Source organism: Sus scrofa, chromosome 8 (genome assembly GCF_000003025.6).
Source record: "Sus scrofa isolate TJ Tabasco breed Duroc chromosome 8, Sscrofa11.1, whole genome shotgun sequence".
Taxonomy (NCBI): Eukaryota; Metazoa; Chordata; class Mammalia; order Artiodactyla; family Suidae; genus Sus; species Sus scrofa.
In genome coordinates, this window is record NC_010450.4 from 71229743 (window position 1) to 71246234 (window position 16492).

The 16492-nt window shown below is 40.2% G+C and overlaps 1 protein-coding gene across 2 annotated transcripts in view; it reads right to left on the reverse strand.

Annotated features, from left to right (window-relative positions):
• The window catches only part of CDKL2 (cyclin dependent kinase like 2), a 29755-nt gene continuing 14668 nt past the window's right edge, over positions 1406 to 16492 (reverse strand). For both annotated transcript variants that reach the window (XM_021101448.1, XM_021101447.1), the window contains 7 exons: positions 13952 to 14087; positions 12627 to 12925; positions 11675 to 11768; positions 5857 to 5980; positions 5513 to 5619; positions 5061 to 5137; positions 1406 to 3508 (listed from right to left, as the gene is read on the reverse strand). In XM_021101448.1, coding sequence (XP_020957107.1) covers positions 5072 to 5137; positions 5513 to 5619; positions 5857 to 5980; positions 11675 to 11768; positions 12627 to 12925; positions 13952 to 14087 — 826 coding nt within the window. In that variant the 3' untranslated portion in view covers positions 1406 to 3508; positions 5061 to 5071. The remainder of the gene's footprint in view (positions 3509 to 5060; positions 5138 to 5512; positions 5620 to 5856; positions 5981 to 11674; positions 11769 to 12626; positions 12926 to 13951; positions 14088 to 16492) is intronic.

Consider the following 16492-nt stretch of genomic DNA (forward strand, 5'->3'; position numbering starts at 1 on the left):
AATCACAAGTTACTTGCCAGTGATGACAAGTGGTTTGTGATGAGACACATCTCATAAGACATGTTACGAAACAGATCAGTGGTATGGTAATTACATTTTCAAGTTATTTCATGTCTGTAGCTATAAAGAGAGAAAATAAGACCCTTTAGAAAGCCATGTAAGGAGTTCCCTTGTGGCACAGCAGGTTAAGGATTGGGCGCTGTCACTACAGCAGCTCAGGTCATGGCTGTGGTGTGGGTTCAATCCCTGACCCAGGAACTTCCACATGCCTCAAGCATGGCCTCCCAAAAAAGACAATATGAAGACATAATTTTTCATTCACCTAGAAGAGGGTTAAGGGCCCATTTCTAATGCCAAAACACAACACAAAATAGAGAAAAATCCATTTAGTCCAATTCTCTAGGACTAGGCTTAAAACCTTGGGAGTGGCGATGTCAATGTTTCTAATTCCTGCCAATGGTTCAGCTATATAGAGGAGGCCTCAGAAAACAGGTCAATCACATTTCTCAGTCTAGTCTTACCCATAATTTTTCTTGTCTTTTTAAAGACATACCTGTGACATATGGAAGTTCCTAGGCTAGGGGTCAATGTGGAGCTGCAGCTACAGCCTGCACCACAGCCATAGCAACGCCAAATCCTTAATCCACTGATTACAGCCAGGGATCAAACCCACATCCTCACGGAGACAACACTGGGTCCTTAGCCTACTTAACCACAACGAGAACGCTGACCCATAACTTTGTACAGATCCAGCTTTATGTTGTAGCACAACTAAGATGAAGGAACCAAAAGTGAGAGTCACCTAAAAAAACAGAGCTTCTATGTTCCTGTTTCTATAGGAGGTCAGTTATTCTAGGCAAGCAAGGGACTCTCAGTTGAGAGAATCAGGTTCTACGCCTGCGTCTATCACAGCTTTTACCAGGTAGTCTGTACAAGATAGAACTTTAGGACTAGGCTGTTTATGTCACTGGCTCCACAGAACATTAAGCTGCCACCCCCATACCTAAAATTTCGAAAAGAGGAATTCCTGTCATGGCTCGATGGTTAACGAATCTGACTAGGAACCATGGGGTTGCGGGTTCGATCCCTGCACTTGCTCAGTGGGTTAAGGATCTGGCGTTGCTGTGAGCTATGGTGTAGGCTGCAGATGTGACTTGGATCCCGCGTTGCCCTGGCTCTGGTGTAGGCCGGCAGCTATAGCTCGGATTGGACCCCTAGCCTGGGAACCTCCATGTGCTGCGGAAGGGGCCCAAGAAATGGCAAAAAGACAAAAATAAATAAAATAAAATAAAATAAAATTTTGAAAAGAGAATTAACAGATTATTTCAAACATTTGTCAAAATGACACAATGTTGTATATATGATTCATGGTCTCTTAATTAAATAAATGCAAATACAAACCATATTTGGAGCTCAGTAAGATATAACATTTATTCATTTTAAAACATATATACACGCAGCAAGCCCATTTCCTCCCACCAGTACGTACACAACTTTCCTATTAGTTAGTGGCTTAATCGTATCCTTGTAAAGTGAGACAAAGTACCTTAAACTGAAAAAAAGGGATTATTCTGGTTCAGTTATCTATGGCCCCAATTTGCAAGATCTTTTTTAAGTTCTGCCAACGTTCTAACCAGATACGATCCCCAAGTCTCAACTTAGACTGTAGTAAATATTTTTTAGTTTTTTAATTCTAAGGTTCACAAAATGTTCTAATAAACAAAAAAATACCAAAAGCAAAGAGAGACATGAAAAGGTAACTGATCTGAGACCCTCCAACATCGAGGTGCTATTTTCACACTGATCTTTAAATAACATTGAAATAACGTCAAGAAACACTTGGCTTTTAAGTATTATCTGCGTTCCATGCTATAGAGTCTGTTGGAAATATTTTCCAAAGTCAAAATAAAATAATAATATTTTAATGTGAAGCCTGTTAATACTTATACACACCAATTTTGTTCAGCATGTTACCATGCCAATCTAGTCAAACACCTGGCCAGAGGTTAACGATACAGCTTCAAAATCAAGACCAAATTTTAGTTGAATCACCTGTAGACACTACATCGAAGTCCCTTATTTTGCCTCCTCTGGGATGTCCAACTCTTTTGAAGCCCAAGTGTCTAAGGTCAGAATTTCAATACTCAGCTCCTTAGAGTAAGAGAGAAAAGTGCTATTAAGTTTTTCCATTAAGTTCTAGTCAATGCCTTTTGGAAAAAAATAATACATTGTTAATTAGTTAGGGCAAAAAACATCCACACAAATTCATGTCCCCTTAACAACCTCTCTAAAATAATAAATGCAAAATCCAGAAGCCAAGAGCTTGGAATCCAACTGGTTTAACTCTTCCACCTGAAAGTTGGGGACCAGTGCGTTAGAAAAGACGTCGTGTGGGCTGTGGGGAAGCACCCTAGTGAACAGCTTTGGGGAAGACCAGAGGGTTTGGGGAAGCAAGGAGACGGGGACATCTCTGGGTTATGTCTACTGTCTCCTTCAAATTATCGGGGGGACAAGAGTGACATCCTAATAGTGGACAGCCCTCCCCAGAGCCCCTCCAGCTGGGCCGTTCCAGAGCCAGTGGCCCAGAGAGAAGCAATCAGCCCTGGCCAATGGGTAACCCTGCTTCCACCACCTAGTTTTCAATTTCCCCCCCCCAATGAGAAAGAAGCACAGTACTCATCTCCACGGTAGACTTATAAAATTCTCCTTCACCACTATCGCTCCAATCATGTTCCTACACACAGAAACATGAGCACCAGAACCTTAAAAAACAGAGGACTGTCCAATGCCAGAGTCATACCAGGTCGTGAGAGAGAAAGGGTTTCTTTGTGAACTTTGCATTTGTGTGGGTCTTAGAATTTTGGCAGAGAGGCCAGATTTGCACAGTAACACTGATCAAACATCAAGGATAATCACGACCAAAGATATACATCTATTCACAGAGAGCAGTTACATTTCTCCTTAAAGGCTAGAAACAAGCAAGATTTTTAAATGTGTTTTATGGATAAGTTAGGGTAAAGGAAACATTTTCTCTTACTGATCCTAGCTGTTTTTTTTTTTTCTTCAACTGATCCTAGTGTGCATCCCCCACCTCCACCAAACCCACCCCCAAATAAATACACACATTTACACAGATAACTCACAAGGTTCGATGCATTAAGTATCATGACCTTTTAAATGCTTCTCTTTTCCCCCCCTTTTTTTACTCACTTTAGATACACAATCTACTAATAGTAAATACACATTCCTGTAACAAGAACCCTATCACTATGCTTTCACTGGATATATGCTGGAAAGGCATCAGTGGACTTGAAAGGTGATGGGCTAATGGTGGGAAGGGACAGTTGTTCGATCTTCCTTTGAAACACTTGGAAGTCTTTGTCATCTTCTGTGAGGCCTTAAGAAAAATGCAGGCAGCTCAGAAGTCAATGTTCAAAACCACGAAGCTCTTCTAGGATGTCTGCGCTTTCACTGCAAAAGGATGTCGCCTCAAGTGCAAGAGCAGCATCTAAAAGCAAAGGGGGATATACGTCACCAAGGAGTTTACACACAATCTTCTAGAAACTGATTTCTACCTCATTTGCTTTCTCACATTGCATATACTGATTATACTGGTATATGTGGTCTATGAAAACTTTAGATCATATGTATCAAAAACAAGATTTTAAAGACAATCTTCAGGATAATTACCCACCAAAACTATTGAATGTAGCACAATATCTCCTTTTAGGTAAATAATGACCAATTTTGACAAAATAGGCCCAAGATTTATAGAGCTTTCAGTTTATACAGTATGTATAACAAATGCATTGCAATGACTTCTAGTAGGTCTTGGAAGGGACCTGTGAAAATGAGAAACTAAAACTCAAGATGTGTTTACTTCACAGTAAATTCACATTTGATGTCACAGATATTCAAAGTGCTTTGTGGGGAGTTCCCATTGTGGCTCAGCAAGTTAAAAACCCAACCTACTCTCTGTGAAGATGTGGGTTCGGTCCCTGGACTCACTCATTGGGTTAAGGGCCCAGCGTTGCCACAGGCTGCAGCACAGGTCACAGATGTGGCTCGGATCCCGTGTTGCTGTGGCTATGGCTGTGGTTGTGGCTATGGCGTAGGCCTGGAGCTGCAGCTACATATGGTTAGTTCCCTAGCCCAGGAACTTCCATATGCTGAAGGTGGGGCAATAAAAAGAACAAATAAAATAAAATAAAATAAAATAAAATAAAATAAAATAAAATAAAATAAAATAAAAAGTGATTTGTGGAAGTTACCAGATTAATTTCTACAACACAGTTGTAGAACGTGGTATTTTATCATCAACCCATTTCACACCATTAGAGATATTAAGTTTTGAATGACTTGTCTGAAATCAAATAGCAAGTTATCACCTTAAAAGGTCTGATTTTTAGTTTTTAGGACTAAAAAGTTATATTTAAAAGAAAGACAGTTATTTAGTATAGACCTGATACCTCTCTATTAGGGAAAAGATTACCAAGCAATCATTTTTTATTCTTAATTTTTTTGCTTTTTAGGGCCACACCTGCAGCACATGGAGGTTCCCAGGCGAGGGGTCCACTCAGAGCTATAGCTGCTGGCCTACACCACAGCCACAGCAACGCAGGATCCTTAACCCACTGACTGAGGCCAGAGATCAAACCTGCATCCTCATGGATGTTACTCAGGTTCATTAACCACTGAGCCATTTAATCTTTTTTGCTTTATGAGCCCCAAAAGCAAACAACTGATAAGGGGGAATACATATATATCCTCCATAGCACTTGTCATCCTAAATTCACATTGCTGTATCCAACAAAACACAGGGGATCAGTCTGAAAGCAAGAGATGTAAGCACTACAAAAAAAAAAAAAAAAAAAAAAAAAAATCCCAGAGACAAATGCTACTACTGCTTTTTTTAAGTAGTATAACTCTTTCTCTATCAGGAATTCTCATGCTGTCAATCATTGGAAAATGTTTCAGCTGCAGAATCTATAGCTTCGGCAAGCTACAAAACATTCCTCGTAAGACGTTACATGGCTTCACGTGTGAGAAACCAGACCTACCCAAATGACGGTCAGTGCTGGTGTTCCACCCGAGGTAAATCAGCCTCTGAATCGTTTGACAGGGGAGATCCCAATACCTACAAGTTAATAGTTGGGCATTACAGATTCTCAGTAAGAGTCCTTCTCCCCCCAAATCCCAATTCTCATTCAAATAGCAGATGATTAGAACTAACTAGTCATAGCTCAAGCTGCTGACACAGCAGAAGATGAAGTAAGGGCTTCATCTTACTCTCTGACTTTGTCGATTACTGTAAGCTAGGAAATGTTTATGTAATTACATATATATGCAAAAAAAAGGTATTCAATGCAATGAACCAGAAGACAAAGTTTAACAAGCAAAATTTTGTAGATCCCGCTGGTAAACCTGCCCAATCCTTAACAGCAAGCTCTCCCTAAGACACTTATATGGGAAGTATGAGAGAGACCCTAGGGACATACGAGTGTTTCTGTACCTGATGTAATGCGATACCCGGAGTGTGCCAGTCAATAGTGGCCAGAGAAGGAATTCGAGATTCTAAAAGATTTTTGTTCTCTTTTCTTATCAACCTGGAATTTCGAGCTAGACAAAAATAACCATGAACACAGTGAGAAAATTAGACATTTTTGTTAGTTTTCCACATTTTGTATCTGTCCTTTGGTATATAGTTAGGGTACATAAGCCTGTACATATTCACATACTTAAATATGTAAAGTTACTATACATGTTTATTTTTCATATTCTGGTAGTTTATTTAATATACATTTTAAATAATATTAAAAAAAAAGGGCTGAAAAAGTAAAAGCATAACGAACATACCAATGCCTTCCAAGGCTTTTAGTTCAGGAAGATGATTGTAGTTTAGTTCAGGCAAACGGACATCTGTCTTCGAGAATTCCCTTCTTTTCTTATTCGCCTGAAGTAGGCTCTTTTCACTAGCAACCTGACAGCATCAGAATGGTTAACACAAATGAATTAGCTTCTACATGAGCTTGCGCTCTTCTGTAACTACTTCGTTCATAGCCTAAAATGCATGGGATTGAAAACTAGAAAAAGTCAACCTTTGAAGAACATTAATAACATACAAAACAATCTCACCCAATTATTTCAAACCTCTTCCTCACTGGATTTCTTAACATTGCCAACGAGTGGTTTGCTTGGTGGCTGTGAGTTTCTCGTCCCCCACCTGCCAGCCCTCAGTAGGCGCTGGCAAGCAGTGAAGGTTTGAGAGATGGGCATCAATCCTGGGCATCAAGACCCTTCAGCCTGCAAGGTCGGGCCTTATGACACTTGCTGGGCTTTTCAGCACATCCTTGGTATCGTCACCAAAATCCTGAGAAGACCCTCTTGTCTTGTGTATATCACATCTCCTGGCTTGATTTTTGCTTTCCCAGTAATAATCTCCTCACTCATTTTTAAATATTTGTCCTCATCTTGCGCCTCAGAGTTAGTAAATGGTACTATCTTCCTATAAATACAGTTGATTAAGTAAAAGATTATAATGTCATTCTTTTCCTATTCTTTTGTAATACTATCACTTCGTATTTGATAACGTCTGAAAAAATAATAAAGAGGGAAAACAGGAGCACTTCAATTCTGCACCTTTGTCAATCGGACATTTTTCCAAGGTTTCATTTGAGAATCGCAGAAACTCTATATTCTTTTCCACATTTTCAAAACAGATGATACAGAGATTATGTGATTGGCTAAAAGGAAAAAAACACCACACTTGTATAATGAAATCATAGGTATGTCCATGTATATACACATATATGTGTGTATACTGACATGTACACATGAAGATATATAATGCCAATGTTAAGCCACTGAGGTTCTGGAGGCCTCGCGTTTAATATTCCATGAATTGCACAAATCTGCCTCCCAGAAAGTCTTCAGAAGTCCTGTAGAATGAGCGCTAAGGCTCTTGGTTCAAATCAGCTATAAAACAAAATTAGTTTAAAAAAAAAAATCTGCGGAGTTCCCGTCGTGGTGCAGTGGTTAACGAATCCGACTAGGAACCATGAGGTTACGGGTTCGGTCCCTGCCCTTGCGCAGAGGGTTAACGATCCGGCGTTGCCGTGAGCTGTGGTGTAGGTCGCAGACGCGGCTCGGATCCCGAGTTGCTGTGGCTCTGGCGTAGGCCGGTGGCTACAGCTCCGATTCGACCCCTAGCCTGGGAACCTCCATATGCCGCGGGAGCGGCCCAAGAAATAGCAACAACAACAACAACAAAAGACAAAAAGACAAAAGACAAAAAAAAAAAAAAAAATCTGCAAGTACAAAAAAATAAAATGAGTCCAAACTACTAGATTTATATACTCAAAAGGTGACAAGCAAAATACACAAGAGATGTTTATAATAATATATATTCACATCTCAGAATCAGGGCATAAAGCGTGGGAGAGCTGCACTGATACTCCCCCTAGAAGTTGAAGAAAGTTTAGGCTTAGCTCTACCTCTGTTAATTTTCATTACAAAAAGGCTCCTGTGGGTCTTTTCCCCACTAATCTTTACCTTCTTTCTTAATTGTCTGTTCCAAAGAAGGATAAACAGAAATAAGACCTAAAATTATCAGCCATCGTTGATTACGCAGTACCTGAAAGAAGGGTGATGGCAACTCTAGCAAAATGGTCCTAAGCCAGCTGTGAAAAGACTGCAATCAAAATCATCTTCCAGGAGTTCCCATCGTGGCTCAGTGGTTAACGAATCCAACTAGCAACCATGAGGTTTCGGGTTCGATCCCTGGCCTTGCTCAGTGGGTTAAGGATCAGGTGTTTCTGTGAGCTGTGGTGTAGGCCGGTGGCTACAGCTCCCATTCGACCCCTAGCCTGGGAACCTCCATATGCCTCGGGTGCAGCCCTTAAAAGACAAAAAAAAAAAAAAAAAAAAAAATCTTCCAAAGCAGACCAGGAAAGTAAAACACAAAAATATCCACAAATAAATTGGTAGGGGATACCAAAAAAGAAAGTATTATGGGTACAGAAAATAGAGGTTAAAAATAATTTAAAAGAAAAGCAAATGCCATGTCTAAATCATAAGAGATATGAAAAGAAATATAAAAAGAAGGCTCTATTTTTTTCAGCTCTGAGGATAATGAGAGAAGTAGAGAAGGAATTCCATGAGAAAAAGACTCCTTTGGGAGTGCATCCACGCCTCCCCTTCCCTGGCAGAAGAATCCATTCACCACATTTCGTAAGCAGCGTCAGTGCACTAGAGACTGTTCTGGATGTAGACGGAGCAAAGAGGAAAACAAACAAAGCACAAGTCTCTGCCTTAGAAGTTTACATCCTGGTGGGGCAGTGGGGGCAGAGAGAGACAGTATATAGATAAGAGAATCGAGATGATTTCAGCTAAAGCAAGGGGAAAAAATTAAGCAAGGAGAGGGGAGAAAATAATGGGAGACAAAGTGAGTTATAAATATTTGGGAAGACCTCACAATAAGGTTTCCTGTAAGCCAAAGAGGAGAAAAAGCAAATTCTTTGGATTATTTTGGGAAAGAATGTTCTAAAACTGAGGAAATAGCAAATGCAAAAACCCAAAAGTGGAAATATGTCTGGCCATGTTCCAAGAAGAACCAGGAGATGGATGTGGTTGGAATAGAGTGATCAAAAATGAGAGTAACCAAGGGTGAGAGAGACAGATGGGGTGAGTCCTTCAGGGACTAACAGGCCCTGAAACACTGTGCTCTTAACTTGGAGATAAGAAACCAATGGAGGGTTTTGTTTTGTTTGTTTTTTGCTTTTTAGGGCCACACCTATGGCATGTGGAGGTTTCCAGGCTAGGGGTCCAATCGGAGCTGCAGCTGCCGGCCTACACCACAGCTCATGGCAACGCCAGATCCTTAACCCACTGATTGAGGCCAGGGATTGAACCTGCAACCTCATGCTTCCTAGTCGGAGTCCTTTCTGCTGCACCATGATGGGAATTCCAATGGAGGATTTTGAATGGAAGAAGGATGATGATTTGACCTAACTTTAAAAGGAAGCATTCTGTGGAAATAAAAACAAAAATAAACAAACAGGACCTAACCAAACTTAGAAGCTTTTGCACAGCAAAGGAAATCATAAACAAAACAAAAAGACAACCTACTGACCTGGGGAAATATCTGTAGACAATGCAAACAATAAGGGCTTGATTTCCAAAATATACAAACAGTTCCTACAACTCAACAACAATGACAACAACAAAAACACAGCCCAATCAAAAAATAGAAGACCCAAGGCATTTCTCCAAAGACATACAGATGGCCAATAGACACATGAAAAGATGCTCAACATCATTAATTAAAGAAATGCAAATGAAAACTACGAGTCATGCCCTCACAATGGTCAGAATGGCCATCATTAGAAAGTCTACAAATAACAAATACTAGAGAGGGTGTGGAGAAAAGGGAACTCTCCTACACTGTTGGTGGGAATATAAGTTGGTGCAGCCACTATGGAAAACAGTATGGAGTTTCCTTAAAACAACAAAAATAGAGTTGCCATATGATCCAGCAATCCCACTCCTAGGCACATACTGGAAGAAAACTCTAACTCAAGAAGATACATGCACCTCAATGTTCATAGCAACATTATTTACAATAGCCAAGACATGGAAGCAATCTAAATGTCCATCAACAGATGAATGGATAAAGAAGATGTGAGATATATATATACATACATACATATATATAATGGAATATTGCTCAGCCATAAAAAAAGAATAAAATAATGCCATTTGCAGCAACATGAATGGACCTAGAGATTATCATACTAACCATAAAAAAAGAATAAAATAATGCCATTTGCAGCAACATGAATGGACCTAGAGATTATCATACTAAGTATGTCAGAAAGAAAAAGACATATATCACGATATCACTTATACATGGCATATAAAATATGATACAAATGGACTTATTTACAAAACAGACTCATAGACATAAAAAACAAATGTACGGATACCAGATGAGAAAGGAGGGAGGTATATAAATTAGGAGTTTGTGATCAGTAGACACAAACTACTATATTTAAGACAGATGAACAAGAAAGTCCTACTGTACAGCACAGGGAACAATATTCACTGTCCTGTAATAAATCATAATGGAAAACAATATGAAAAAGAATACATATATACACACACACGTATGTATGTATGTGTGTGTGTGTATAACTGAACAACTTTCTTGTATAAGAGAAATTAACACAATATTGTAAATCCGCTATACTTCAAATTTAAAATTAAAAAAAATTTTAAAGAAGCATCTGACAGCTGTGTTGAACATAATAATGCTACTCTGAACTTTCAGAAGACCACTGAACCTTGACAGGCTTCTACTACTGCAATCTGACGCTACGTTTTAGGTTGATTCACTACTAGACTGTGAGCTCCTGAAGAGAAATACTGACTTTGTCATCTCCAGCATCTTACACATAGTAGATAATCAATAAATATTTGTTAAATTAATAAATATATATATATTTTTTTTACTTTTTAGGCCCGCAGCATATGGAGGTTGCCAGGCTAGGGGTCCAATCGGAGCTGCAGCTGCCAGCCTACACCACAGCCACAGCAACATCAGATCCGAGCTGCGTCTGTGACCAGCACCACAGCTCATGGCAACGTCAGATCCTTAATCCACTGAGCGAAGTCAAGGATCAAACCTGTGTCCTCATGGATACTAGTCAGGTTTGTTACCACAGAGCCACGACAGGAACTCCCAATAAATAGAATACTTTCATCAAAAATCTGATATGAGTGAGATAAGACAATTTATCTTCTCATCTACTCTTAAAAAAAAACTGATCACCAAGAGTTAGATTAAGAAGGTTTACAGTTACTTGGAGTTCCCGTTGTGGCACAGTGGAAACGAATCTGACTAGGAACCATGAGGTTGTGGGTTCGATCCCTGGCCTCGCTCAGTGGGTTAAAGATCCTGCATTGCCTTCAGCTGTGGTGTACGTTGCAGACGCAGCTTGGATCCCGCGTTGTTGTGGCTCTGGCGTAGGCTGGCGGCTACAGCTCCGATTAAACCCCTAGCCTGGGAACCTTCATATGCTGCGGGTTTGGCCCTAAAAGGACCAAAAAAAAAAAAAAAAAAGTTTACAGTTAATGAAAAAATTAAAACAGATGTTATTTTAATAATAGCATCTATATTGAAATGTCCGGACTTATTAAACTTTATCAAACTTAAATTTTAAGACTTTCGGGAGTTCCAGTTGTGGCACAGTGGTTAATGAATCTGACTAGGAACCATGAGGTTGCGGGTTCGATCCCTGCCCTTGCTCAGTGGGTTAACGATCCGGCGTTGCCGTGAGCTGTGGTGTAGGTCGCAGACTCGGCTCGGATCCCGCGATGTTGTGGCTCTGACGTAGGCTGGCAGCTATAGCTCTGATTCAACCCCTAGCCTGGGAACCTCCATATGCCACGGGAGCGGCCCAAGAAATGGCAAAAAGACAAAAAAAAAAAAAAAAAAAAATTTAAGACTTTCATATTTATGATTTTGACAGTCTGGGACGATATATACATAATTAAGTTTCTACTTTATGATACATCTCCAAATAAAATTCTCAGTTCTTCACTATCATATTTAATATTAACAAAAGTTAGAAATGACTAATGCTTGCTCTCCTACCACTCAACACGGCTCACTTACCGATGTGGTCACATTAATATTATAACCGCCTGACGGAGAATGTTTATTTGGTTTACCAAATGGAATACAATACTTCTTGTTTTTTTCATCCACTCTGCAACAAAAACAAACAAACAAAAATTGTTAGAACCAGGAGTAATTTTTTCTCAAGAATAAAATCATACAATCCAACACCAAATGACAGGCAGTTTAATCAAAATTTAATGTCTATTCTTGGGAGTTCCCTGAGGGCTCAGCAGGTTAAGGATCTGGCATCATGGCTGTGGCTGGGGTTATACCTGTGGTGCAGGTTTGATCCCTGGCCTGGGAACTTCCACATGCCACAGGTGCTACTTTTTTTTCTCAGCTACACCCGTGGCACATGGAAGATCCTGGATCAGGGATCAAACTTGTGATGCAGTTGCAACCTGCACCACAGCTGCGGCAACACCAGATTCTTCACTGGCTGTGCCACACGGGAACTTCCTGCCTATTCTTAAACATAGATGTTCACAGATCTGGGGAAACATCCTGTACTTTACCACTATCCTCGTGCCTCCCAGCCTCCAACTCCAATAAATGACCTTCTTCCAGCAAAATTCCCCCAAGGAATTTCTGTGTAGTACCAAAGGCCCATAGCCACACTGTGCAGCAGCAGACTCTCAAAACCCATTATCTCATTATCTCTTTAATTATGACAACCTCCTTTTGGGTTATTAGACTAAATGGCTATAGATCCTCTTCACCTTAAGCAATACAACCCAATTTTCTTAGGACTCAGGTAAATTTTTTGATCAAATGCTAATAATTTCCATCACATGGGCCAGGAAGTCTTTTGAAACAGCAACCTAACAAGAATGAATAGCATTGAGAAGCCTGAAAGTAAATACACATGTGGCTGACTCGAGAAATATTTGCCATTGGCAAATATGTCCTTAAACAATATCTTTGCCCTGATTTTCCTAATTCATACCTGTAACTCTGAACTCCTGGGATAGTCCCCATTCCAGAATTCACAGCAGGGGCCACTGCAGAGAAACCGTGTACCAGTGGGGGAATCGCCATGACTGGATTTCTTGTGTGGTCCACGCTGCCATTGCTGTAATCTCGGAGGCTTGTTGAAGGCACTGTTTTGATGTGGCTCGCCCCGTTGTCATGGAGACAGCTGGCATTCAGAGCTCGACTGATTTTTTCAACTTTTTCTCCATCCATTTTTGACCCTTTTATTTTAATTACTTTAGAATCCTTAACTTTGGGATCAGCATTGGTATCCTGACCATGAAGACAAAAGTTAACAACATCAAGGATCTGAGGAGGATGAAAAATCGCCTTTCTATAAAGAACTTATCAACTAAAGCAGAATTCCAGAGATAATCACACCTGCTTGTGCCCTTGTTTTTCTTATTCCACCTGTGGAATTAAAATTAAACTCAGGGAGTTCCCGTCGTGGCTCAGTGGTTAACAAATCCGACTAGGAACCATGAGATTTCAGGCTCGATCCCTGGCCTCGCTCAGTGGGTTAAGGATCCTGCATTGCCATGAGCTGTGGTGTAGGTCACAGATGCAGCTTGGATCCCACGTTGTTGTGGCTCTGGCGTAGGCCGGCGGCTACAGCTCCGATTAGACCCCTAGCCTGGGAACCTCCACATGCTACAGGTACGGCCCTAAAAGGACAAAAAAAAAAATCTACTTTGCATAAAATTCTAAAAATGATACTCTCATATCATTTAAGGAAAAAAATGGCATGTGTATGTGTTTGTGTTCTTGTGTTTGTGTGCAACACACATGTCTAAATGTTCTCAGATGACTGCAATTTTCTGATAAGCTCTACTGCACAGGCTAGTACTCAGTAGGCATTCAGTGCATGATATGCTAAGATTTTTAAAACAGGCCATGTCTATACAGAAGATACATTTTTATAACTAAGCTAAAAGTTAACTTGTTAAACACTCAGGAAACTTTTAAGATCTTCATTATTTCCCCCCACCTCAAATTGAAAGATACATTAAATTTTAAATTTAATACACATTAGGGAGTTCCTGTCTCCTCGTTCAGTGGTTAACGAATCCAACTAGGAACCAAGAGGATGTGGGTTCGATCCCTGGCCTCACTCACTGGGTTAAGGATCCCGTGTTGCTGTGGCTGTGGCGTAGGCTGGCGGCTGCACCTCCGATTTGACCCCTCGCCTGGGAACATCCATATGCTGCAGGTGCTGCCCTAGAAAAGACCAAAAAAAAAAAGACAAAAATAAAATGTCATAAAAATAAAATTTAATACACATTAAAATATGAAATTTACCTGTACCACAAGTGTTTTTCTTTCTTCACTTAAAGAATCATCTTTTTCCTTTTCCTTCTTTCTATTCTGGAATTTTTTAGATAAAGAAATGTTTCTGGCATCTTTCTGTACTTTTAACTGCAGTTCCTGAGAAAACCTATATAAAAGGACATTTGTCAGTAAAATAAGATTGTATGAGAAAGATAAATCTAGGGAAAAAATTGGTTTTCAGACTACTCTATTTTTTAAAATTGGGTATTAAGGAGTTCCTGTAGTGGCTCAGCAGTAATGGACCCAACTAGTATCCATGAGGATGCGGGCCTCGCTCAGTGGGTTAAGGACCCGTGTTGCCACGAGTTGTGGTGTAGATCACAGACTCAGTTCAGATCTGGCGTTGCTATAGCTGTGGCATAGGTTGGCATCTACTGTTCTGATTCGACCCCTAGCCTGGGAATCTCTATATGCTGCAGGTGCAGCCCTAAAATAAAAAGACAAAAAAAATTTTAGAAAATTAAAAGATAAACTGGATATGATACTAGATGGTGTTATTTAAAATGAGAAATTAGGTAGTTTGCAGACCTCTGGGAATCCCTGAGAACCTTTCAGAAGATTCATAAGGTCAAAGCTCTTCTCATCTTAATACGAATATGACGTCTTTTCCACGATGTTAACACATGCACTGATGATATAAAATGATACGGTGGGTAAGACTGCAGGCGCCTTACCAAGAATAGAAGCAGTGGCACCAAACCTTACTAGCAGTTATTGTATTTTTCATAACCACATATTCCCCCTTTTTTTAAAAAAGATGGAGGGCAGTTTTAAGAATGGCCCTGATGGGGTTCCCTGGTGGTTCAGTGGGTTAAGGATTTGGCATTGTCACTGCTGTGACTCAGGTCTTTGCTGTGATGTGGGTTCAATCCCTGGCCTGGGAACTTTCTCATGCTGCGGGTGTGGCCAAGAAAAAAAAAAAAATGAAATGTCCCTCATGAAGCAATAAAAAAATAAATCGAAACCCCTGCATACATCTTTTTTTTACATTCCGTGTCACAAAATGGGAATATTCAGGAGTTCTCCTTCTGGCTTAGCAGTAATGAACCTGATTGGTATCCATAAAGACATGGGGTTAATCCCTGGCCCTGTTCAGTGAGTTAAAGGATCTGGCATTGCCGTGAGCTGTGGTGTAGGTCGCAAACGAGGCTTGGATCTGGTGTCGCTGTGGTGATGTGTGGTGTTGCAGCTCCGATTCCACCCCTATCTTGGGGAACTCCATATGCCAGAAGCACAGCCCTAAAAAGCAAAAAACAACAAAAAACTAAAATGGGAGTATTCATAAAGCACCTCTGCTACAAATCAAAGCGCAATGGTTATCTTAGGAAAAACACCTGTGTAAGTGATGGAGCTACAAACTAAACTAACCGCTTTTTTCATGGAACAATAGTTTTACTTGAAAGACTGTCGGAAAAAAAAAATTATTGTTATTATTCAGACTTGGGGTACTCAGCAGATATTTTCTTTCAAAAAAATGAACAAAGGAGCTTATCACCTCATGGAAAACAACTGATAATATTTGCATCAATGATAAAATTTAAATTTTTATGCAAAATTAGAATTCTGTTCAACTTGCATCTACCCCCGTGAACTTAGCAGATTCCCAATCCCAAAGACTTGTTGATGAGAGAGACTGCGACTTTTGGATATTGTATGATGAAATAATGCCAGCATTTTAAAGCCTTGCATAACTTAGCAACACAATATTTTCCAAATGCCTAGAGCATGATGCTGCAAAAGCACGCATGGGTAAAAGAGCTATTCAAAGTGCAAGACAGGAGTTCCTGTCGTGGCCCAACAGAAACAAATCTGATTAGGAACCATGAGGTTGCGGGTTTGATCCCTAGCCTTGCTCAGTGGGTTAAGGATCCAGTTCTGCTGTGAGCTGTGGTGTAGATTGCAGAGGTGGCTCAGATCTGGCGTGGCTGTGGCTGTGGCATAGGCCAGCAGCAACAGCTCTGATGAGACCCCTAGACTGGGAACCTCCATATGCCGCAGGGGGTGACCCTAAAAAGACAAAACAAAAACAAAAACAAAAACAAAAACAAAAACCAACAAGGTGCAAGATAGACAAGTGAATTTTAATGTAACAGGGGAAGAAGTTTGTTGATATGGTTTCAGATTCCACAGTGCAAGCAACTTTTAACAAACTAATACTGTCAGGTTTGGGTTAGTATCAAAGTTTGGGGTATAGAATAAAAGAATACCCACAATGATCAAAAAGGGCTATTAAAATACTCTTCCATTTTCCAACTACCTATTTGTGTGAGGCTAGAATTTCTTCATAGATTTCATCCAAAACAGCAGAGCACAACTAATTGAATCCAGAAGCAAATATGAGAACCCAGCCTTCTTCTATTAAGCTAGATAGTAAATAGATTTGCAAAAATATAAAGCAATGCCATTGCCACTCATCTCACTACTTTTTGTTTTGTCCGCTGCACTGATACCAGCAGCAGGAACAGCATAGGGGACCATGTCAGCAGCTCTGGCAGCCACAGGTTTGGTACA